At 37.8% G+C, this 26,242-nt stretch overlaps 1 protein-coding gene across 1 annotated transcript in view; it reads right to left on the reverse strand.

Annotated features, from left to right (window-relative positions):
* LOC126188048 (uncharacterized) overlaps nt 1-24,023 on the reverse strand; it is a 67,119-nt gene extending 43,096 nt beyond the window's left edge. The window contains exon 1 of the mRNA XM_049929480.1: nt 23,755-24,023. Coding sequence (XP_049785437.1) covers nt 23,755-23,875 — 121 coding nt within the window. The 5' untranslated portion in view covers nt 23,876-24,023. The remainder of the gene's footprint in view (nt 1-23,754) is intronic.
* Between the last annotated feature and the right edge of the window lie 2,219 nt (nt 24,024-26,242).

Consider the following 26,242-nt stretch of genomic DNA (forward strand, 5'->3'; position numbering starts at 1 on the left):
CAATTTGAATATAGCTTCGATATTTTTCCTGTTCACTCCCCAGAATATTATCTCATAACTAATAACAGAATGGATACACACGAAGTATACTGATCTAATACATGAAGTATTGCATGCTGAAGTAAGAACTCTGAGGGCATAGCATGCTGTAAAGATTCTGTTACGAAGTATTTTTACATAGTCTTCCCACTTCAACTGACTATCAACTTGCATGCCAAGAAATTTTGTGCTTTCCACCCATTGTATGGTTTCATTACCTAACTTCAGGTTATTATAATATGTTTTTTTTGTTTATGTAAAAGTTCATAGCACTTGTTTTCTTAATATTAAGTGAGACACTTTGTTGTTAACTGCCCACCCATATACACTTTTTAGTGTTTCTTCAGCTTTCTCTCGTAGATCTACATGTGATGTGTCACTGATTAGCACATTAGAGTCATCTGCAAACAATATTGTATGCCCATGTTTTATACTTTGTGGGAAATCATTAATAAAAATTAGAAATAGTACTGGACCTTGGACACTACCCTGTGGTACACCTATATTTGTATGTTTGGGGTCAGAAACATGTTTTTCAATACAGTTGGAGTTGCATGATAAATGTGTTATTTCAGTCATCTGCATTCTATTATCTAGATACAACTGGAACCATTTTTTACAATCCCCCTTATTCCCAGTTCATCTAGCTTAACCAACAGTGTTTTGTGATCCACGGCGTCAAAAGCTTTGGTTAGATCAAGAAATATATATGTTGTATAGTTTCCTTTATCAAGTGCTCCTAGGATATATTTAGTGAGATATGCTGTCGCTGCTTCTGTGCCTTTCCCTGTTTGGAATCCAAACTGGTCCTTGGCTAGGAGGTTGTGCTTATTTAAGTAGCTCATAAGTCTATCTTTCACAATAGTTTCTATTATTTTTGCAAATCACGAGAGCAGTGAGAGTGGCCTATAATTTTCTGTATCTCATTTTTTAAGTGAGGCAGTACTTTAGCATATTTTAAGTAGTCAGGAAAGTAACCCTGCTTGAATGATTGGTCTATAATATTAACTAATGGTGATAACAGGCGCTCTATACAGTCTTTAATTAGAAAAATTGGAACTTCATCTAAACAAGCTGAATTTTTATTTTTCAGTTTGCAAATTACTTTGTAGACTTCTTCCTTTGCTGTGGGCAGTAATACCATTGAATGTGGTACACTTGTTTAGCTTTGTGATCTGAAGGACTTTTTGCAATTTTTGCTGTAATTTTGTACCTATACTGCTGAAATAATTATTTCTATAGTTTGCCAAATATTTTGGATCTTTTATTAGAATCCCTTCTTTTTTATTTTTTGTCTGCCACATTCATCTTTCTGTTGCCGGTTTCCTGTTTTACAATCTTCCAGACTGCTTTGTTTTTGTTTTCAGCACTCAGCTCCAGTTTGAAGTTGTGAGCCCTCTTACCAACACACAACACTTTCCTGTATGTTTTCCTACACCTTTTATAAAAGAGTGAGAAAGATGGATTTGTTTGACTGTGTTTGATAGAGCTGAGGTGCTTCAGTGTTTGAGATGATTTTTTGATATCTTTTGTCACCCATTCGTTTTGTTCAGCTGTTGAGAATGGATGTAACACTTTAAGAAAGATCTCTTCAAATTTTAGTTTGAATAGTGTCATGAAGTTCTTGAATTTATCATTTGCACATACCTCTAAGTATACCGTTTCCTATGTTTCATCTGCCATTTGTTAAGCAAACTCCTGCCTTTTTGGTTTGGAAAAATTTCGCCTATTTACTTGTATTTTCTTTTATTTCTGTAGTCATTTTTATATTTATAATTTGATCAGCATGGTCAGATAATCCTAGCTCAACAACATCTACACTACAGTTTTCTTTGTCTAAATCTGTTAAAATCTGATCAATAGCTGTCTTTGAATGGTTTGTTACTCTTGTTGCACTGTTAACCCTTGGCACTAAATTGAAAATTTGTGTGACACTTATTAATGGTTCCCAGATAGGATCTGGATTCAGTTTGTCTATATTTAGGTCTCCACATATGAGAATGTTGCTCTTTGGAGTGGATATCATATCAAGTACTTGATTTAGTTTAGACAAAAACTAACTTACATCTCCACTAAGAGACCTGTATAAACACAAAATAGTTAATTTTCTACATCTGTACTGGTCTCTAAATTCTATTGCTGCCAACTCAAAATGTTTGTCTTCACTGTTTGCACATAAATCACTTCTGACTTTCTATGGATAATTTTGTTTAACATAAATACAACAACCTCCAAACTTCATAGAACTTCTACTGTATGCACATGCTAAATTGTAAGATTTTAAGACTACTTGATTGATTTCCACTTCATTGCACCAATGCTCTGTGATACAAACAATTGAACTGTTTATAGTCTCCAGCTCAACTTCTAACTGTTGGACTTCCTTTATTTCTTAAACTTTCAATATTTTGGTGAACAATTGTGAAATTATTATTACTGTATTTAGCATTGTCAGTTCTAACTGTCTTTTTGTCCTTGTGAATTATTTCAAGTACCTCATTATTTTGTTTACATTCACATTTTTTTTATTTTCAAACGGTATCCTTGGAACTTAACTCCTTTCAGAACATATCAGTTTCCCTTATTTTTAATAATTTTACATATGTCCATGAGCATTTTACTAAAGATCACTGTGCCAAGTCTATTCAAATGCAAGCCATCCCTGCCCAGACATTTGTTAGGGTCGACTAAAATCGCACCAAGTTCGTCGCACTGTTCCCTGACGGCACAGTTTATGTAAGTGTTACTCACCGATCTTCTATGTAAGATTCCACTGATTACAATTCTAGAGCTTGTAAACAATTTTTTCACCGAATGAATTACATTTATTGTATCGTTTATGATTCCTTCTTCGCTGCTGCTTCGAACAGAGTTCGTCCCAACAAGGATTATCACAACTACTCCGTTTATCAGCAATAAAATATAACAATTAAGAACTGTAACACCTACTGTAAAATATGTAATGTATTTTATGAAATGAGAAAGGGAGGTGGAAAAAACGAAGGGGTGGGGGGAAGCACTAGTAGCAGATAGTAGCCACACAAAAAAGCTGGAAACTGAACTCAGTGCACGACTATGAACCTAAGGAGCAAAATGCTGCTATAAGAGTATCAAAAAATGGGTAAAAAGGGAGGAGGGCGGAAATGGAATGAAGAAAACACGGTCAGTGGGCAAAGCACCAGTGTACAGGAGTTCGTGGTCCAGGGGTGGTTGGAAGTAACAATGGGGCTGGTGATAGGAGGAGTGAGTATAAACTATGCATCATTTTGGAACAGATCGAAGAACTGACCAAACTGAAAATCAACTTGTTCATTCGTCACTTTACCTGGCTCATTTATTTTGCAGTTACAAATTTCAAGTTTCTCCAAAATATCCAACTGCATACCTTTCTATGTGTGATGCAAAATTATTGCGTATAGTGTTTGTCTCTGGTATCAACCCAATTACCCTAATTTTTTAAATGCAGTCCTTTAAGAAGCACCCACATGTTCTTTAAAGCAGGTGACAAAACTTCTACCCGTTTGTATGATATAAAATGATTCACAGGGTCCGCATTGCAACTTATATATGCCATATGAATTATATTTACCAACCCTGTCCCCATCCCAGCTCGCCAAGCCTATGTTTCAACTTACACTTTAATTACCTGCTCATACGAAATCCTAGCCTTAACCTTGCTGGGAAGGAGCAGGTCAACTTTTCAGAGATTGGTCCCATACATTGCAACATTCGGTACTTTTTTTACGTCATCTGTCCACAGTGGTTTCACATGCCTATGCTTCCTGTACAAACTGAAGACCAGTGAATGCTTATAGCCATTAGCCATTGCAACCTACTTCAATGGCATCAGACTGTGTTGGCTTCCGAAAAACTGAGAAGCCAAGGCTCTCATCATATCTCATAATAGGCAAATCCAGGAAATCCTATTTCCTATCCACTTCAACTTCCAATGTATACATAATCTTTGGGTGCTGCTCATTGAACAAATTAAAAATGGACATAACTTTGTCTTAAGTGCCCTTCACAATCATGAAAATCAACATTTTTTTTATAAATAAACAATGTCATCTGAAAAATCCTGATTCAGTTTGAAAATTCTACTCCCCAAATTATTAATAAAAATGTCAGCCAATAAGGCTAAGAGGCAATTGTCCATAGCAAGGCCATCTGGCTGCTGGTAGACATGATCAAAACCAAAGTAGTTATATGAGACTGAACCGAAGGAGATCAAGAAACTCAACTAGCTCACCATTGCTCGTAGTGGCATTACACAAAATGTTATTCTTGATCATGGAAAGGGTTTCCTCGATTGGGATATTGGTGAACAAATTCACAATATCGAAAGAAGCCATTAACATATCATCTGACATTTTAAGCTTCTGGCTGGTATGTGTATCCAACGTTTCAAAAAAAAGAAAAAAAGAAAAAAAGAAAAAAAAACTGAGAAAATGTTGTCGCCATCAGTCCTGGCACAACTACCAGGTATTGGGGGGAGGATTTTGCTCCTTGTCCTCTAGTCCTGCTTTCCTCCCTTGCCGTGGCCAGGTAAGGGAACGTGCTGCAATCTTACTTCATTGCATTGTATGAGGCCTTTCCATTTAAAGAGACTGCTGGGGCCATATGACCACCAGTGTTTTAAGTTGCTTCATGCACAAACTATCCTTCATTGTGCCCTCTACTCCAGACAGAAGCCCTCCCCATGGGCGATACCAAGTCACAGCAACAACTTCCTGTCCAGAAATCTGTTTCCCCCTCCCCCACAATGGGATGGCTACCACGCTGGCTTTTGGTCGTACTATGACAACAGAAAGAAAAACCGAAAGTACTGAAGACTGATCACGTTTTCCTTTAAAGCACCATCTTTATATGTTTAAATTTAGTCTCCCTCACCCCCCCCCCCCCCCCCCACACACACACACACACACACACAAAATTTAATTTTTGCTACTTGAATTTCCAATTTGGAAGGTCACAGAATGCTAAATTCCTTGTTATGTCACCAGACACAGCTGATATAATTATAAAGAGTATCTTCTCTGCTCCAGCTACCTATATTGTGTAAGTATTTATTACTAGAAATGTTTAAAAAAACTCGCATTTTTACAAGTTATACTAAATTGTTTACTCGAAAAGCCCCATCAGAAAACTACTGAAAATTGCACAATATATTGTGTGGTTAATGTGTTAGTAGTTATTGCCATCAAAATGGTCAATATTTTTTTTGTGTAAAGTGTTAGAATTGTTTTAAACATTCTGTATATTTTGCATAATTGAATTTCTAGTGTAAAATATGCTTGTTAGCAACACTGTGTCCAGCTTTCTTCTGCTTATAACAAACAAGCGAGAACTTGCATATGAATCATCCTGTATAAAGTTTTGTTTTTGGTTTGAACTTTTGTTAGATACAATGTCAGTTAACCGTGTTACCATCACATTCAATATGCAGAAATTGCTATACTCACTACAACAAAAAATTTAATGGTAACTCACCTGAAACTTCCTGGCAGATTAAAACTGTGTGCCGGAGTGAGACTAACTCGGGACCTTTGCCTTTCATGGGCAAGTGCTCTACCAACTGAGCTACCCAAGCACGACTCACGCCCCGTCCTCACAGCTTTACTACTGCCAGTACCTCGCCTCCTACCTTCCAAACTTTACAGAAGCTCTCCTGCCCGCGACAGGTAAAGGTCCCGAGTTTGAGTCTCGGTCCAGCACACAGTTTTAATATGCCAAGAAGTTTCATATCAGCACACACTCCGCTGCAGAGTGAAAATCTCATTCTGATAACTCACCTGAATGATCACCGTCACTGGAATGTGAAACTGAAGAAGACATGGCAGATGTTTATATTCCTGGATGTGAAGCAGTTGATGCGTTGAATGTTAGCATGTCTATTGTACCCCCTAATACATCCCCCCACTCAACACTCACAACATAAGCAGCACAGGATGAAAACAATACATAAAATTAGCAGAACTTGAGACAAGTTTTACACAAGCAACATTTTCCAAACTTTGTTAAATGTATAATGTAGATGCACTTTGTGCAGAACCTGAAGAGAGTGACATGTGCTCCCAATGTGATGTGTGATTTCAAAACCTAAACACAACTATCTTGGAAGTTACTAATACTGAGAAGGTACAATTACTGACACTGATACCAGATAGCTACTCCAAGCTGCATATACAGAAAGAAATACATACCCACTTCCTCACATTATTTAATTTCAAAAGCTTATAAAATAAAGAATGAAAAAAGTGTTTGGGCATGTCCAGATTCCTACTGTGGGCACCCACTGCAAGATCATACACTTAATGTTGCTCTGGACTATTACCCGAGCGATGACAAAGATTGCAGCAGGCAAAGTCCTAATCAGTCTAATGTTATCTCTGTTAGTGAAAAATGGTGAAAAAGTTAAAAAGATTTATGGCAAGATGAGGAAGAGAAGTGTATATACTAAGGAAAACAGGGAACCCAAATTTAAAAAATGGTCTCACAAAATTCTACTCCTTACAAACAAAATGGGTAAAATGCCAGCCACTGAAGGAAGTATGCACATGTATTTACTGCACTAATCTAAAACTTATTTGTTTCATCGTAAGTAGTGTCACAGGGAAGAAACAGAGTTGGACCTGATGCTATTGTGCATATGTCAAGAGCCACAATATGTTAGTTGCAGAAGTGTGCCGTGCCTTTTGGTACTGAAGCATTACACCTTCAGGATACTGACAATGACATAACCTATGCATTGTGGGAGGTTTGTGGAGAAGAAATCAGGGCTAGGGAACTTTGTTACAAGAGGTTAGGCACTGGGTCATGGAAGTAGCAGCTCATAATCATATCCACAGGATTCAGAGACAGGCCATAGCAGAAGTAATTAATCAACCATATCTCAGAATACTGACATATTAGTTCTTCATTTTGACTTTGCTGAATGAAGTTCAAAGTTACCACTGATACACATGTGTCAATATTCACTTGTGTTCCTCACTTCCTCGCAACACCACACTGTTTCGCTACTGTCAGTGATGATCTCATTAATGATAGTGCATATCCATGCTATGCTGCCAGCATGGTAACTGATAACATAGCAAGCATCTAGATGTCATACATTTTCTGAACATGTGTACGTGACTGATTGTCAAGCATCTCTTTTTAAAAACCACTTTCAGCTTTGAGCTTGCTAAACAAAGCACAGGAATTAAGACAAAAAATGGATATTTTCAGCAACAGGTCATGGAAAAAGCACATGTGATGTGATAGGAGGTCTCTGTAAATATCTTGCAACCAGATTTAACCTCATGCGTGGAACTGTTGATGCTATACAAAATGTTATATGGACCACATCGAAAGTTCTACAAAACATGAAACACTTACTTTTAAATGAAAGTACATAGGGGAATTCTGTTTTTCTAAAAAAAAAAAAAAAAAGACAGAGAGAGAGAGAGAGAGAACTCTTTTCAACAGTGCAGTATTGATTGCTACAGGGTAGGCTCATAGCATGTCATAAGAAAGTAGTATCATGGTATAAGACAATAAAAATTTGTGAATAATATCAGAAAAAGAAAAATGAATATACAATGCTATTTTCTATAAATAACATTTCTAAAAAATGTTTGAACAAAATGAACAATCATTTTCCCTCTCACTTACAAGGCCGTAAAATAATTATTTTGACTAAGATATACCAGTTCAACACTACATTTACTCAACAACAGATATCAATTTAAATCTTTACATATCCAGAATTTTTTGACCTTTTGAGTAGTTATGCCTGACAAAAATTTCTCAAATTTTCATCACAAAATATTGCCTACTCTGATTGTACTTTCCGTAAGTACAATGGCCAATTAACATACCATGCAATTTTTAGAATAGTCAGGATAGGGTTTTTCGCAAAAATAATTTAGAGAGAATCAAAACATTTCAAATACTCTTATCTTTATATAGAAATATTTTGATAGGTTAAGAATTTGAGGCATTGAAGTCACAGCTGACAGTTGGCAGTCTTTCCACTTTACTATTTCTCAAGAGTGTTAACATCCTGTGACTATTCATATTTTCAGAACAATTTTGATGTTTGCTAAAAATTACAAACTTTTGTAGTTCATTTTCCAAATTAAAGATGAAAAATCTAAGAAGTGTGTATGTGTTAATCACACCTGATAGTACCATGAACATTAAAAATAATTATAATATAAAAAATAATCTCTGTTGCTTGTTTTTTATTGATTTTTTTTATTTTCCCTTTAATTACAACATTTTCATAAATGCTCTTATTTAGAGAGGTCTAACATGATTTGTTAAAACATCAGCAAATCAAAATATTTTAGTTTTTGATAAGTATCTTGTGGAACTTTGTCATGCATATGTTTCAGAAAATAAATAATGTGACACATTCACTCTTAACCTGTATGGTTTGAGATTAAATTATCCATCATCAATCTGTAGGAACATGGAATAGTACGCTCACATAGACTCAGTTGTACATAAAGCAGGTGGCAGACTGTGGTTCATTGGCAGAATGCTACGAAAATGCTTTCAGTCTACAAAGGAGTCTGCATACAAAACACGTGTGCGACACATCCTAGAATAATGCTTAAGTGTGTGTGACCAGACCCATACCAAATAGGACTAACAGGGACCATTGGAAGGATACGAAGAAGGGCAGTGTGAATGGCGAGTGTGTCATGAAAATGGCTGAAAGACTAACTGGCAAATGTGTCAAGACAGATGCAAACTATCCCACAAAAACCTACTTAGAAAATTATACTAATTGCAGCAAGCATAAAGGCATTTAAGCAGTCATTCTTCCCACGATCCATGTGAATGGAATGGGAGAAAGCCCTAATAGTAGGTACAAAGGGACACGCCTTCTGCCATGCACTTCACAGTGATTTGGAGAATTCAGATATAGTAGATGTTGACGAGATGTTAAGACTGATGTACAGGGCAGTGGCTTGTTGAGTTGAGAAGGGCCAGGTGAAGTGGTTTGATAATAGGGGTTGAAGTCATGGAGGAAAGAGCAAACGATGTCCCTGCAGTGAGTTCAGATTCTGAAAAATGTCAATGAATCTGAAAAATGTCAATGAATCTGAAAAATGTCAATGAATCTGAAAAATGTCAATGAATCTGAAAAATGTCAATGAATCTGAAAAATGTCAATGAATCTGAAAAATGTCAATGAATCTGAAAAATGTCAATGAATCTGAAAAATGTCAATGAATCTGAAAAATGTCAATGAATCTGAAAAATGTCAATGAATCTGAAAAATGTCAATGAATCTGAAAAATGTCAATGAATCTGAAAAATGTCAATGAATCTGAAAAATGTCAATGAATCTGAAAAATGTCAATGAATCTGAAAAATGTCAATGAATCTGAAAAATGTCAATGAATCTGAAAAATGTCAATGAATCTGAACCAGACAAGGAGTTTCAAGTGTTGAATAGACGGAAGGATTCTTCCGTGCGCTCCATAAATAAGTTGGCATTGGATGGTGTCATGTACGTCCCCTCACAGTAGCACGGATCTGTTTATAGATTTGGCTTTCAAAAGTGAAATAACTGTGTGTGAGGATATGGCTGGCCAGGAGGAATTTGCAAGTAGTAGTGGATTTGGTATCAGGACAATGCTGGGAAAGGCTGTTGTCCATAACTGCAAGATCATGGACATGAGGGATGTTTATGTACTAGGCTGTCGCATCAACAGTGATCAACATGGAATCTGTTGGCAATGGGACAGGAACTGTGGAAAGGTTGTGAAGGAACTGAGCAGTGTTTTGGATGTAGGGTGAGAGGTTATGGACAACAGCTTGGAGGATCTTTCTGTGGGAGCATTGTAACCAGCCACAATGGTGCAACCAGTGGGTTTCTGGAGTAGGTAAAAGGTAGGTGTGGGGGTGGAGGGAGGATGCTAATTCCTAGTGTGTGGAGGGAGATGCATACAAATGTCAAGTTTTGGGATAGAGCTGAGGCCTTGAGGAGTTGCTGACTTTACGGGGGTTAGAGAGGAGGCGAGAAGAGTGGTGGGAGAAGGCAATAAATCATCTGTGTTGTGAAATAAGCATGTTCAGCAAGTGGACGGTCAAGGTTGCGGTTGGCCACAGTTTCACGGTGCCCATTAATGTGAGTAGATGGTATGTTCCTATCATGTCCACATAGAATGCTGGACAGTAATTACAACATAGTTGATATATAACATCACTGCTTTCACACACGTCTCTGCCTTTTATATGGTAGGAAATGCCTGTGGCTGGCTTGCAGTAGAAAGTGAAGGGAGGACATGAGACAGGTCTCACAAGTGATTTGTCCACAAGGAAAATGACCCAGAATCCCTGCTTACTCTACCTCTACCAGCTCCAGAACTCTCCTTCTCACTATCGAAACTCCAATAATACACTCGCTTTCTGAAATGCTTGTCTGGCACATGGTACCCCACCTGACAGGCTTCCTGTTAAAAGTCAAGATCTTAGGGCTGTCACTCACCTTACTGCATGAACCTTCACCTTTTCCAGTTGCATCAGTCCCTATCTATCAGCAAACTGGTACTCCATAATCATACAATATAAGTTCAAGCAATACTTGACAGCCTCTGTCCCTTTTACTCTGACCACAACTTCTGAACGCTTTCACTGCATTAGAAGCTCTTGCTATTCAACATTTGGAACAACATTCCAACCACTGTCTGAAGAAGTTGTATCAACCACTCCTATCTTATGCCCACATGAGATTATATCTAGCCAATAAAGAACACACCACACTGACCCTGCCTTCTTGTCAAACCCTGACTGTGCCTCGCTGACTTACTCCACCTTACACCCCCCAAAAACTTTTCCCACCACCAAGAACCATAATGCCCCTGAATGTCCATCCCTTAACATTACAGTCTATCTTTGTGTAAAACTTGACCTCTGCAGAAAACTTAGTACAATTTAAAAGCCTCATCTTTAGCCCACAACCTAAGTTCGACCACGGTGCATTTGTAAAGAACCTTCTTTCCTTTACTCATTCTCTGCAGCAAGAACACTTCTTCACACACACACACACACACACACACACACACACACACACACACACACACACCATTGACAACGGTCAACCAAAGGCCCATTCAGAACCTTGTTTAAAATAGTTCCAACTGTCATCCTCCTCCCCTTCTCCTTTTTGGCCTTACCATTGATTTATTTGGCTTGTCCTGAGCTATGGCTGGTTTATATTTGTGTATCGAATGTTTTTTTGATGTTTGTGTGTAGCTGAACTGATCCATGGACATTGGTAAAAAATTGTGGAGCTTTGGTATGGAGATCTATTGATGTGGTTTATTATTCAATGCATTGTGTTTCATATTTTGAAATTGTGCACTCACGTTTTCTCCTTCTCATTTGTTTGTTTGTAATTTTTGTGTTCTGATAGTTCATTTAATGTGTCGAATAATGTGTTGTTGTACAGTACTGTTTGGTAATTGATGATTATTTGCCATGTGATAGTTTCTTGAACGTAGTAATTTTCATCTATTACTGTACAATGTACTGGTGTTTAGGATTTGGATATCTGCTTCTATGCCACTGGGGTGGTGGATGCTTCCAATGAGGTGGTCAGCAAATGTACAATGTGTATTATCACTTTTCAGTGCTCAAGAAGTATCTTATGCTGAAATTTCTACATGTCTGTCCAATGTCTACTGAATCACCCTCTTTGCATGTTAGCTAGTGTACACCTGCTTTGTTGAATTTATCTGTGGTGATGTTAGGTATTTTTAATCTTTTCTACAGGTGGGTGTTTGTTTTATAAGCCACGTGTATATCTTGTTTTCTTGTAACGTTTCCTGTGTGTGTGTGTGTGTGTGTGTGTGTGTGTGTGTGTGTGTGTGTGTGTGTGTGTGTGTGTGAGAGAGAGAGAGAGAGAGAGAGAGAGAGAGAGAGAGAGAGAGAGAGAGAGAGAGAGATGTTTTCCTTTCGAGGGTTTCTTTATCTTGTGTGCTTTGTGTGTTTTTTGTTGCAAGATTGTTACTGGTAATTTGCTGTGATACTGTTGTGAGAGTTCAGTGTCAGTTTTGTTTTTATTTTATGGTTCAATTTGTCAACAGTGTTTATTTTTTAACTATTTTCTGTGGCAATACATCTGATTATGTTCAATGTTTGTGCATAGCAAGCTTCATCCACTGAAATTCTGTTCAGTCTGTATAGGAGGCACTAAGGCTGGCATGTTTGTGGGCTGTTGGGTGGTTTGGCCTATTGTGAATAACTATATTGATTGACGTAGATTTTCTGTATACCGAGAACCAGTGTTTGTGATTTGTTTACTATTGTGATGTGTAGGATATTTATTTCTTGTTTGTTTCTGTTTCATGGGTGAAGTGAATTTTCATATTTTTTCTTCCCGAGATTTTTCTGAATGGTTTCCACCTACCTTTCTTTCACTCTTTCTTCCACTCTCATGATCTGTGCACCCTCAAGCTTAACCTGTGCCAATTTTGCTGCTTATAAAAGTTTGGCAGATAAGTTCTTTCCGTGCCTCCTCATATAGCTTCTTTTTTCTTTTCTTTCAGAGCAGCTGTCTGAAAATCAATTGATTTTTTCATGTTATCTTCTTAATTCCTGTTCAAGATGGTTTTGTTCAGCTTTATTTTTTTTCTCCCTAATTTAAGTTTTTTTTTCTTTCACAATTTTCCTTTTAAGCAGTATAATTATGTGCTTACTGTCCATGCCTAACCAGCTGAGTGTCAGTAGGCACAGAAAGTAAATATGGGTGTTGACCCAAAGCATCCCTCACAGTCGAAACACTGAAAATATTTCAATCAGTGCTACCTTGTCTTCTCCGAATGTGTGCTTTTAAATGGAATATCTTCTCTGTACGTCCACATTTCCACAGGGTGATGTAAGAATAGCCTTACCAAGTTTCAGTAAATGTTGATACTTTATGAATGATGAGTTTTTTTTTTTTTTAAGATGTGCTGCTGCCAGTAATTGTCAATACCTCTGTTTCCTAAAACTATGTCATCTTTTTCAGACCACAGAACCTTCCACTTGTCTAATAAGTAATCTTGCCTGAAATTGAACAGTATCACTTTTGCAACCTTTAACATGTCACTGTAGCTTCTGTCCTTATTCATTCTTTGAGGTCTAAAACCCTACAACTTTTCAGTTATGCACCTAACAAGCATTTCTTTTCCATCACATGTTTGAAAGCTATGATTTAACGTTTTAACATTCTTTCGAAACCACACTTTCCACATTATTCTAGTTTTCTAAGCTCTTTGGTTAGGTGCATCCGATTCCAGCATAAGGCATTTATTTTGCGACAAGTTGGCTTCAGAAAGATCTTTACATAATTTCTGATGTAACGTTTCGTTGTTACCTTTGCCAATACAATTCTTAGGTGACATGGTGTTGTGCAATACTTTCTCTCTGACCAGAATGTAATGGTTGTTTGTAATTCTTCTTTACCTTTAATATTGACAGTTTCATCGAAACTCAATGTGTAATATCTCAGTCTTATACAAAGTGAAAAATATTCAGAAACACTGTCAAGGATCATCTTAAAAACAATACAAATAGCATTTGACAAATCCATTAAGTAATTGGAAATCACTGACTTCTTTGTCCAAATCAATCTAGTGGTGGTGGAACTATCCTTGGTACTTAACATCCACAGTGTTGACACACATACCAAACTTTAAGGACGTGTCTGATCTGAAAGTTCTAAATATGAATGTCGTCATCCACACTTAATTTTAGAATCACACTTACATTATGTTGAAAGTAAATGGTCAAAAATTGCCTGAAAACATTCTGTCTCAAAATTAATAGAGCAACAACATGCACTGCAAAATAGTTCACTTTCACTATCATTTTTCCCCTTGCTGACACTTTCCTTTTCAATCTACCCGTATTATCACAATTTTGCCTCTGAACTATTTCCATTTACAATTGCAGATGATACAGATCTTGCAAATAGATTGTAACACAAATCACTGCACTGATTTGAAATATTTGACATTTCAGAGTTGCAGTTCTTAAGTATCACCTTCAATTGTTCTGGTGTTGACATAACCACCAACATCCTTTGCTCTAAGGCTTCCAAGCCACAAAGCAGGTTCCACGAACATGTTTTGTCAAATTTCGCAAATACTTATAACAACATATGATCAGTATCTAACAAGTCATAACAAGTCCAGTTGATGTGTTAAGAAGGCGGTGAAACAGCCATGAAAACAACTAAAGCATACCAAATTTTTCTTTCTCCCATCAGAAAGATAACTACCAGGTGCCAACGAAGCATGCAAACCTCCCTAAAGCAGACAAGTCGTACAAGGTGGTCGGCTGATAATCTGGACCTTCGAAATCCTCACTAAGAAGGTAAAAGCAAATTACTGGTTTCCAGACATCAAGAAGGTCTGTGATTGACCGTCCATTTCAAAAGCTTGCTTAGGGTTGCCATTAAACCAGTCAGTCTGTAGCTTTATCATTTTACAAGGGTATGTACCTGTTTCCAGTATTGTTACAATGACACTTTCTATCCAGTGCAGGAGAAAGGAGCAGGGGATGGGGAATATACTGCCTCTTGACACAAGCTGTTCAACTTCTTCAGTATGTTGGTGAAGTATTTGGTTGTGTTTGGTATCTGGACCTGAGGTGGTTTCTTTGCATTGCAATTGTGCACTGGAATTGCCAACCTGTAAAATTAGCAATATCAATCTCTTGAAGTATGAAAAAAAAATCTTTTGATATGTCACAGTTTTGGCCACAACAGGGCATCTGCTGCTAGTGTATTCATTCAAACAAGGTATTACTCCTAACAATCTTACTTCCGCATTTGATTAATAAAAACATGCTTTTGCCCACAATCGTATAAAATTATTAGCGGAAGGCTGTCACCTTTATCATTTTAATGACCTTCATTTGTTTCTAACTGGCTCAAGCATTTGACACCACCATGGTACAGACTTGCTTCTAGATGGCCCATTAGGGTGGGGTATTGCATTATGCATTCCCTGAATAATCACATTCATTGTTTCCTGCACTATCATACCAATGTCCTCTCCTTGGACCATTATGACAAGCCTCAGAGGAGTAAGTTCCCCAATTTGCTTTCCCTAGGGATCAGCTTGGTAGAGCATCAATAGGTCTCCGATCTATCACTAAAGTGATTGGGGAATGGTTGCTGTTGCACAAATCTCTGCACACACTCCATTTTATTAGCGACGTGAAATGGGGGCAGAAGAGCACTGATTCAACTGCGGAAAAGGTGCCATGGATGGTGCTAAAATGTGTTGGGCTCTCTGTATTCATTAGACAAAGGTTAAAACCAATGAGGAGCCACTTGATTAATTGATCTCTAGTATTTGTATTCTGGCTGCCCCACAGATATATGTGGGTGTTGAAATCTCCCAACAGGATCAAATGAAGAGGTAATGATACAATAGTCCTTCCATCTGTTGATAGTATACATCTGTATCTGGCAGAAGATAAGTTGTAAATTGTTACCAAGGCATATAGTTTGGTTCTAACAGCTACAGCCTTTGGTGTCGTGTCCAGTAGCACTTGTCCAGTAGATACGGATGATTGTACCTATGTGCAAATGCCTCCTGAAGACCTCTTTACAATAGATCAATTACTACTAAACAATGGAGTTTACAACTGTAGCCAGGTGATCTTCCAATAACCGATTTGCTTGTAATGCAACATACAGCAAAGAGAAGGGACACCAACTGCTCAAGTGGAGCTACATGGTAGTAATAACCATTAAATTTATGTCATTGTTAAAAGAGGGGCAGTGAAAGTGAAAGGTACCTTGTTTAAGTCATTGTTCCTTCTCTGTACATCAAGTTTAATAGCCATTTCTGCAAATAGTTCCTCTCTACAGGGATATTCAAGGTCGAACAATACCATCAAAGAGGTTTTTGATTTACATTTTTTCCTTTTTTCTTCTCTCTCTCTTTTGCCTAAGAAAATTTTAATTCTTTAAGGAGTTTAACAGTATGTACATCCGGGTAAAAGGACGATTTAACCATACTGCAGCTCACTGTTCTTACTCCTTTCCCCTACTGTTATTTCTCAATCAATTAAAATACTGGAGGACATCGTCTTTCTCCAGAGCAAAACAAGGGAAGGACTGAAGACTTTCGGCTGCATCAGCTGTTCCCTGAAGTGGTCCTTGTGACTGTATCCAATGGAGGAAGCCATATGTATTTTTTTGGGCTTCAAAGAATTACAGGCAACTGAATGATGATATACACTCCTGCGCCTTCTTTCTCTTTTTAAAAATTGGGCAAACTTTATCTTTTCCAGAAAAAACATAGCTTTCATTGCTGTGAACGAATCACCATCTGCCTTAGTGTAAACTAAGTACTAGGTAAACTGTATCATTCCTTGTTTCCTGGCCTGTTGACCATCCCAAGATGCGGCTACAAAAGGAACAGTGGAGGGGGTTATACATTTCAGCATAAAATTTTCTTCTTCCAGTCGCTGAGACAATCAGTTCTAAATAGCCATTATCTGGTGCAAGTTTAATTCCTTTCATTTGTGAAGCATGTACCATGATACTGCCTCTTCTGTAGCGAGTTCTCCCTATGCATGCCACTCAGCCACAGTAACATCCGCCACCTAGCTTGATAGTCAACGCTAAGAGTCCGGATGCCTTTAAGGGGCGCTGCTTTTTGCATTACGTTGGCAGTGAAAGCTCTGTATTGCCAGGGGGCTACAGGGTACATGACGACCACACTACGTAGACTTAGTTACAGTGTTGGCTTTTTTGGCAAGTGTAGCTCTGTATGTACTGAGGACGCATAAGTGTCATTCCATGTCAGTTCAACCAGGGGCTCCAGCTCAGTCTCAGATTTGACTGAAATTCAGTACACTAATTCTACCATATGTGGAACACTCGGGTACAAAGTATTAGTTTCCCCTGCCAATTAGTTCCAGAATTATGACTTGTGAAAGAAGGTGGTGTGACCTGGAAATTGCAACCCGCATCTGGCAATCTATCTTCAGACCCAACTTCAGGTCTTAGTAACTTTGGAACTATTCCACACAGTCCACTGAAATTCCTACAACCCAGTAACATCCATTTAGAGAACACACTCCATGAATCAAAACACCAACAACATATTTCTGAGGGAAAATAAAAAATTCCAAAATGTGATTAAAAAATGTAATATGTTAAAAGGTACATATTGTAGGTGCCCTCTATGCCAGATATAATTCACTCAAGCTTAATGTGGCCCAAACACACACAGAACTTATCATGCCCATATCAGTCACAAAAACTGAGTTACAAGCACACGAAAGTACAAAAATTTGAAAAATTACCCAAAAACCATGGATTTTTTTGAGCATGGTAGCACAAAAGGGACAAGTGGTATCCAAGCCAAATTTTACACACTGTGTAAGTAGACCATAATGATATATATCTCAAAATTTCACCATGTTATTGCAAGACATTTGCGTACAATGGAAGTTTACAGATGCATTTGGTGATGTGGCCATTGTTCCACAACACAATTTTGTAAAAACATATCGTAAACTGTTCTGCCTCTTATCCTCTACCACAACTGTTTGATCACTAAGCAACTACATATAGACAGATTAGCACAACCTATCATTAATGTTTACTGCACCTTAACTGCTAAAAACCAGTCTATTGTGTTTCGAACAGAAGTTTTCCCACAATGTACTCTGTACATTGAGTGGCAAATTTTACTGTCTTCCTGACACTGTGGTAGGAACTGTCATAAGAATATGTTCAAAAGGAATCCAACACTATCTGCCAAATGTGGCCAATGAAATGATCTTGCTGGTCCTGCTGGTGCCATGAAGTTCATAAATACATCACCTTCTGCTTCACAGCACTCTGCAACACATCCTAAGTACCATTTGTCATCATAAACAGCAATAGCATAGCAACCTGGTTGTATGTTGCTGCTTTTGCTTCTGAATCCTGAGTCAGACACACTGGGAAGATATAGGTTTTGCATGAACCTATAGTTATAACTGGACAGTCTGCTCATCTGTGCAAGGTCTGAGTCCGCTGGAGAGAAGTGATGATGGCTCCTTGTGCCTGCAACAGTTTTAACGTATTCTAGTCTGCTTTTTAGCAACTCTTCGACTGATTTCACCTCATCTTTTGAAACATAAAATCATTGTACACCAAAGATATTTTTCTGTACCCATGTAAATAATTGAAGAGGTGTTAGAATATGACCTTCTGTAGGGTGCTGCAGACTAGCTCCTGATGCCATGCGCTTAATGGTAGCACCAATACCATCACATAAATTTTTACCATGACTTGCAAAAATTTCCATTCTGTGTGAATCTGAAAATCATGGTAATGCATGCATAAATTTTTGAGATTTTTACAGTTTTTTGTACTGACTAGCAGCCTCATCACTGAAGTATTCCGCAAAATGTATGAGGCAGCTTGTTTTTCACATATGCCATGACAGTGCGAATGTAGGCATGAACTGCAATGGCTTCATGAATTAAACGGTCACTAAAAGTGCACAGGTTCACGACAGACACATCACCTGATTCACCTCTGTAGTAAATCGGAAATGGCTGGAGAGCTGCTTGACTGTTGTCCCAATGATATCCTTCGATGGCATCTTGAGTTATAAACGCGTAATTTTCAGGAAAGTCTAGTATTACTTTAATTTGATCTTGTTTCAAATTATCCTCACACAACTGGAGACAAGCCGACTGTGCTGTTGCTGTGTGTGGTCAGTTTGTCCGTTTTTTGACAACACATTTCAACAAAATCTTCCACTGTACTTTGCTCTGTTTCAAGACTTGTGCGATCCATGTGTGTGTATTGTTTAAGAAACAAGTTCATCTTCATCCATAAGGAGTTCACCATACAGTTTGTTATTCATGTCTTCTGCAAGATTTGCCTTACCAGGACACTTTTCACATCTGTGTATCATGCACTGGTAGCAACTGTCACACACTAGCAGCTTCATTGTATCTTTGTAATCGCGACCAGAATCCTTTATAGCAGCAAACAACAGCTTAGCATTTTGATGTATCTCACATACACAAACATTGTGTGTGCCCCTTGCACTTACAGGCACAACCCATTTTGGCCAAAGACTGAAAAAAGATGATAAACCTACTTTGGTATTGGGATACTTTTCCTTGAATTCTACATATAGTTCTGATATGTTGCATAGCAACAGTCTTTTTTGCATCTGTACACATACATTTCCCATTTTCACTGTTACATAGTCTTTTCCCAGGCATTATTCAGCTGTAGTCGTCATTTTCATAAAACTCCGACACTAGTACCTTTATTTCTGAACTCAATTGCTTACCCTGAGCCTTCTGAAGTGGTGGAAGCACTCCTTGGGTCGCTTTTATTTTCCTAGCTTGCTTTACCATATATGTAGAAACACTGAATTCCTTTGCAGTGTAGTCAATAGACCAGCTGGAAGGTGCAAGGGAAAGAATAACTACTTTTTTCTGGCGTGTAGATATGGCACATTTTTCTTTCAAATCAAGCACAATTTTGTCCAAATCACATCATTTCTGGCATGATTTCTGTTCCTTTGGAGCAGATAGTTCTTCCTCTTCCACCATTAGTGTGTCAGCTATTTTGTGTTTTAATTCAATATGTGCTTCTTGTAGTTTTCTTCTACCATAGCTGGGCCTGTCTCTTTTCCCAACTTTCTGTGTCTTCATGGGAGACAAACCAAGAGAGGTCACTGAAGTATTTAATTGCTCATCCGCTGTGGTTGTAGGTGGCCGATACTCTTCGTCACTGTCATGTAAATTATCAGAATATTCTCAATTTTTTAGCAGTGTAACACACCGGGAACATAACTTTTGTCCTGGCTTCATGTTAAGTCCCATGCACTGATTCACTTTCAATACCGATTATACATCAATTTCTCTGAGGCTACACTTCACTGTCTTCTTATGAATCCAAAATGGATCAAAACAACTTCTTTGTCGGAAAGAATACTTATCCAGAAGCACTTTCATATGATGATAAACACTAAAGTTTCCTGTAACTGTACTTCTTGGGCCCACAGGGTGTATCCCAGATCTCCATAGCAACAAATCTTGGTCCGATTCATCCAGATCATACTATACAAAGCAAATTCCACATTTTGTTCCATATGTTGTTTAATGACATTCAGATGTTTGTGCTCTACCAATACTGCAACGTGTTTGAACAAAAGCACCACTAGTACACTCTTCTGCTTCCATACTGACTTTCCACAACAGTACTGACCAGTCTGAACTAGACTCTTAAAAACATGAGTAACCTGTAATTGTTGCTTGTTTCCTTTGTTGTTCCCACCTAACAATGGCTCATTCTGTCCCTGAAAACTACCACTGTTTAACTTTCTGTTGCCTAATGGTTCCCAACAATTGCTGCAGCTTTATCTGAAACAAGTTCTATGCATCATCACTATTATTTGCTAAATCATGTTAAAAGGAACATAACCAAATACATCTCTGTCAACTTTTTGAGTGAATTCTGTTTGGCATAGAGGGAACCTACAATATGTACCTTTTAAAGTATTACATTTTTTAAATCACATTTTGGAATTTTTCATTTTCCCTCAGAAATATGTTGTTGGTGTTTTGATTCATAGAGTGTGTTCTCTAAATGGATGTTACTGGGTTGTAAGAATTTAATTGGACTGTGCGGAATGGTTCCAAAGTTATTAAGACCTGAAGTTGGGTCTGAAGATAGATTGCCAGAGGCGGGTTGCAATTTCCGGGTCACGCCACCTTCTTTTACAAGCCGTAATTCTGGAATTAATTGGCAGGGGACCTTAAAATTTTGCACATGAGTGTACACTTGGTAGCACTGGTGTGCTAAATTTCAGCCAAATCTGAGATTATCAGCTGGAACATTTTCTCAAATTGGTTGAACTGACATGGAATGACCCATAAGTGGATGTTGCACTACAGACAGAGTGCCCTTCCACAAATGACATGAACTAGCAACAAAATTTTGAAAACAGAAAAAAGGTGAGTCAAACCCACAAGCAGGAATTAGATTTTAATTTCCTGAAAGAATGATGGATGCAAAGAAAGTACTAGATCTGACTCATTACATAAGGATCAGGCAGATTAACATGAAGGCCTAATGCTGGGGTCAATAGATTAGTCAAAAATGAAAGGAGAAAGTTAGAGAAGAGGAAGGGGGAAAGTAAAATGTTCACATGGAAAATGAATAGAAAAATGCTGCTTTGGCTCAGGGGAGGCTGTTAAATATGTTTTTGGGAGGGACAGAAGGTCCTCTTCTGCTTTTCTACCTTATTTCCTTGCTGGGAGAGTTTACTGCCTTTTTCAAGGCTTCATGAAGCTTGCTGGAAAGACGGCTGTCAGTTGAATTATGTGTGTGTGTGTGTGGGGGGGGGGGGGTTATTTGGTGTGTATTTTCTATTTTTTGTTTGGTACTTTGATATTGGATGTGGTGGTGGTACATCTTTTTATTAGCTGAAAGGAGGAAGTGGGGGTAGGGGTCGACTCCATGTCTTTAAGAGCACTGCTGCCCACTTTGTGCACAATACAATCAAATCTGGTTTTCATAGACAGTAGCCAATAGGTGTGCCCTATCTTTGAAGCCTTCATAACAACTTTCAAGACGACAAAGTAAGACAGCGCACTGCTCTTGCTGCCTTGACTACCTCGATACAGAGGGTATTCGATTGATGGCACGGCCAGCACATTCTCCAGGTATTTTCACCCACTGAAAACATCTGATAATTGACTGCCAAGAGATTGGCATCCAACACTCACCAGGACCACAGTTGAATACCTAATGTACTATTTCTGCAGCATGGAACAACATACCCACATCTGTCATCCACGCACAGTTCACCCTGGTGCTCTGCCACATTAATGTCATCGTTGTTGTCAGAGGTGGCAGCTGTCTGTGTAAAATTCTGTAACTTTTACACCTCCAAATCAATTACAAAGTTAATCATGCCTTCACCAACCTATTCACATACATACAATAAGTTAAACATTGTTACTTATTATCCTTCCTGTTACTGCCATTATAACAGACAGAAATGTACTGTTGGTTCAAACTGAGTCAGACTTAAATTTATTGTAGTTGGTATAACTTTTGCTCTAGGAAAATAGTTATCTGATGGGAGCGTTGTCGGTTTGTAGAGAAATTGGGGGACGGAGGGAGGGGAATTAGTGATTCCTTGGCAAAGTAATGGTGGCATAGCATTTCATCTAGTTGTATTCCCAAGTAGCCAGTGCAGATTATCCAGTTTGTGGATTTTTCTGACAGAAGTAGAAACAATTATATACATACAACTAACAGGAGAGGTTCGTGGTAGCCCTCTATTGATGTTAGATACGTAGCCTGTAGCTTACATTTATGCTGCAACAAATAAAATACTGAAAGGTCTTTTAAAAAAAAATTAATAAATAAATCAACATTTTCCTGTGGCAGAGCCTACAGAGCATGCTCAATAATTTGACTGTGGATCAGTAGTGCATAAAAATCTTTCAAGCATATTGTATACTACAGGCTACTGCTCTCTCAACATACTGCTAAACAATTACACTAAGTTGATTATGGTTTAAAAAAGAAAAATTTCATTGGTTATTGGATTCAAAATGTAACTTCCCTTCTTTGGATACGTTCAATATCCCGTGTTAGAATTATCTGGTATGGGTCCCACACATTAGAACAACATTCTAGAATGGACTGGACGAGTGTTTTATAAGCAGTCTACTTTGTAGACTGACTGCAGTTCTCAGTGCCCTATCCTAATAAACTGAAGTCTACCAACTGCTTTACCTACAAATGAGCATGTTTCCATTCCATTATATATTTCCACATCTTGTTCTATTCATACATGGCATTTGTATGAGCTCACCGATTACAATTGTAATCCACTAAAGATGTTATAAGACGCTATTTTTCTGAGTTTTGTGAAGTGCACAGTCATATGTTTCCGTACATTTAAACCAATCATTTCTGTGTCACTTTGTCCCGCAAACTGACATCACAGAAGTACACTGCAATTACGCGGCCTTTGTTTCTGATGTAGTTTCGTCTGGTATTGGAAGGTCCGAGGTGGTGTTGGTTCAACTATACCGAGCTGCATCGTTTCAACACCTCAATACCAGAATCAAAGCAAAAAAAATACCACCAGACACACATTGGCAGTAAGAACGAAAAATAACAAAAGCGAATAATTTAGCATCGAACACTGCACTTTAATTGTACGCATAGGCTAGACGTGTTTGCGTGGGACCAGAGCAAGTCACTAAACGAACTTCAATTTTAAGAACAGCAGGTTTACGAATCTACTTTTCGAAAATCGATATGAATTTTCATTCGAAACCGAACGTCAGTGAAAATATATACATCATATGTAACGAAATTAATGGGAAACAAGGCACGACTTATAAAACACGCTTCTCTTACACATGCAAATCTCGCAGAAATTACATTATCTGAGGCACTCGTAGAATTCAAACATCCATAAATGTGCACACACAAATCTCTACGCGAATGATTACTGGCAACAGAGTGTAGCAACCCTTACCTTGCTCACAACGCTATGTCGACAATCGTCAAAAAATGGTACCGGTGACAGCAAATGAACATAGGGGAGGTTCTTATACAGCCTTTAGAAATGACATATTCATCTAAGTTGCTGTAAAGTGTTACGAGCAAATAAACAATGTCAAGGAAGAAAAATTTATACTTAGAGACAACGTAAATTGACTCACCTGTCAATACTAGTATATTCCCCTTCTCACTAACACGTACACTACTGTCACTTACTATATGATTACATTCTTTGCACTGATAAACCATCAAAGCTCCCGTTTCCATCATTGCTTCTCCCATTAATTACTGTATGGCTTTCAAATTGCAGTTTTTATGTTTAACACTTATTATTGACCTTTAGCTCTTCCTCACTTTCGCGCTCTCTTGTTCAAATGCAATGCACCTATAAAGTTCCGTGAATACAAAGATCTGTTATGCAGTCAGGATCACGTGACACAGGCGTCTAAAGCTAGCGAAATGAGGGATGCTCAACTACCGGACCTACCGATAGATGGCTCTAGCGCGTGCCGGCCAAAGATCATATCATTGAGTGTCCGCCATATCTGAATTTGGCAAAAGAGGAAGTGTGAAAACACGGATGAAAATGTTTTTCGTTCTGCGGCCTGATAAGTCTTTTATATTGGATGTTCTAGATATCTTCACATCAACATAATGAAGTGTTTTTAATCTAGCGAGAAAAAACAGTGACAGTTCTGCTATGAAATTCCTAAATTCGAGTGTGTTTCGGAAGTTTGACAAGCTGACCTATAAATTGTTTACTATTAATTTTATGAGTGCTTTACTTATTTGCCCGTTTTAAAATACTATTTAAGATTCAATGGAGGTCAACAAATTACCTTGGTTGCCGAAGCTTTTAACTACAGGTATAATTCGGAAAATCAAGTGTGAAAAACAGTGAAGGTGCCTCTTGAAAAAAAGTTGACATCGTTTGCTTAGGGGTATCTCTACTGACAACAGAAATTACAACTGAGCTATTAAAGTATTACTTACTTATAAACGGAAAAATTGTTATTTTTCTTTATCTGAAGTGATGCATTACCGATCTGCATATATGCTGACACTGTAATTGCAACATGCACTTACGAATTTGGCTCTCTCTTTGATCAGAAATTTGAATGCCATGTTTTTATTAACGCCTGTACATGACACGGTGTATTTTAACTGAGTGATAAGGTGGAAGCATCAGTTTTTGACATTGCTTCAGTCTTTGATACGTGACAAGAAATACATTTAAATGAGATAAAAACAAAGGCCAACGTTAAGGCTCCTCTTAAATGCGTAACTTGTATCATTTGGAAGTTAAGTGTAGTAATAATATTATATTGGACTGATCCATGATGATATAGGAAGTGAAGGAACTTGTTGAAAATAACATCGATCACAGCTGTTAATTTTAAGGTTGGGGGTGTCTTAAAACTGTAATTTTCCAGTCTGACACCCAAACAGTGACTGGTACCATGGTTTTATTTTAAAATTGAATTCAAAACATGTCAGCGAGCAAAATTAATTACACTATGAATTACAACCATGGAATTTTATTTCTGTGAATCTTGGTTCCAGTCTTTGACATGGTGTCTATCACTGGAATGACTGGTTGTCATGATACGGCCCAAGCAAAAAACAAACCTGAAAGCAAAAGCTGCAGAAGTTGGCCAGACAGGCACACCAATGGCTGCTACAATCTGTATGAGACAAGGGTGACATTATATTGCAAATTTAGTGTAAAATGTTCCATATTGTCTGAATTTGTCCAGTCCAGTCAATTTTCTTATCTGCAAAAGTACGCCAGCCAATACCAATGGTACAAAGGTAGTGCCAAATTACAAACTATCCAGTAACAACAGAAGTATTGCTGGACAATGTACAGTAAATAATATGTAATAACTTGAGAAATTGAGAATTGGTTTGAAGAAATAGCACAGTATGTGGAAAGAGAGTAACATTTTGAAAATAACAAATGACAAGTAGAGTTTTCAGTTCTTATGAAAGCACGCTTAATTTATTTATTTATTTATTTATTTTCCCCTCCTCTCTCTTCTCCATTCTCAAGGGAAAAAATGTGATAACATAAAAGTGCAAGAAAGTTGTGTACAATGTTGGAAATGATGAAAAAGAAAATCTCACTGTGCTTTTAACAGCATATGCTGCTGTAAAGCTTGCTCCTCCTAAGAACATGAATTTTTCTGGTACAGATGTCTGATACAACAATTCCACAGCAAAACTTACTTTCAATAGGTGTGGTAGCAGTGCACTCCCATAGGATAACAGAATATTATGTCCTCCAGGAATCACATTGGGTGCACCACTTACAGCATAAACTGTACAGCAACTACAATGTTTTGTGAGCAAGTAATACCAGTCAGCATCTTTAATTTTAACATAACTCTTGACTCCCATAATTACCTGCTTATACGTGTGTTTGTACTACAGGTTATTGGTAAAGCAAATACTTATTGAATAGGTATTCACACTTTTAATACTTAGCTGAAATTCTGAAAAAATTAAATTCTTTTATTACTGTATCACCTCTAAGGTGAATTAAGAGGTACTGACTGGTTTCTTTGAACATTTAATAGAAGCCTTCTTTTTACCTGCTATTGATAAAGAGCCATTCCAAGTTCTGTACAGAACAATCTCTCACATTTT

This window comes from Schistocerca cancellata, chromosome 5 (assembly GCF_023864275.1).
Source record: "Schistocerca cancellata isolate TAMUIC-IGC-003103 chromosome 5, iqSchCanc2.1, whole genome shotgun sequence".
Classification (NCBI taxonomy): domain Eukaryota; kingdom Metazoa; phylum Arthropoda; class Insecta; order Orthoptera; family Acrididae; genus Schistocerca; species Schistocerca cancellata.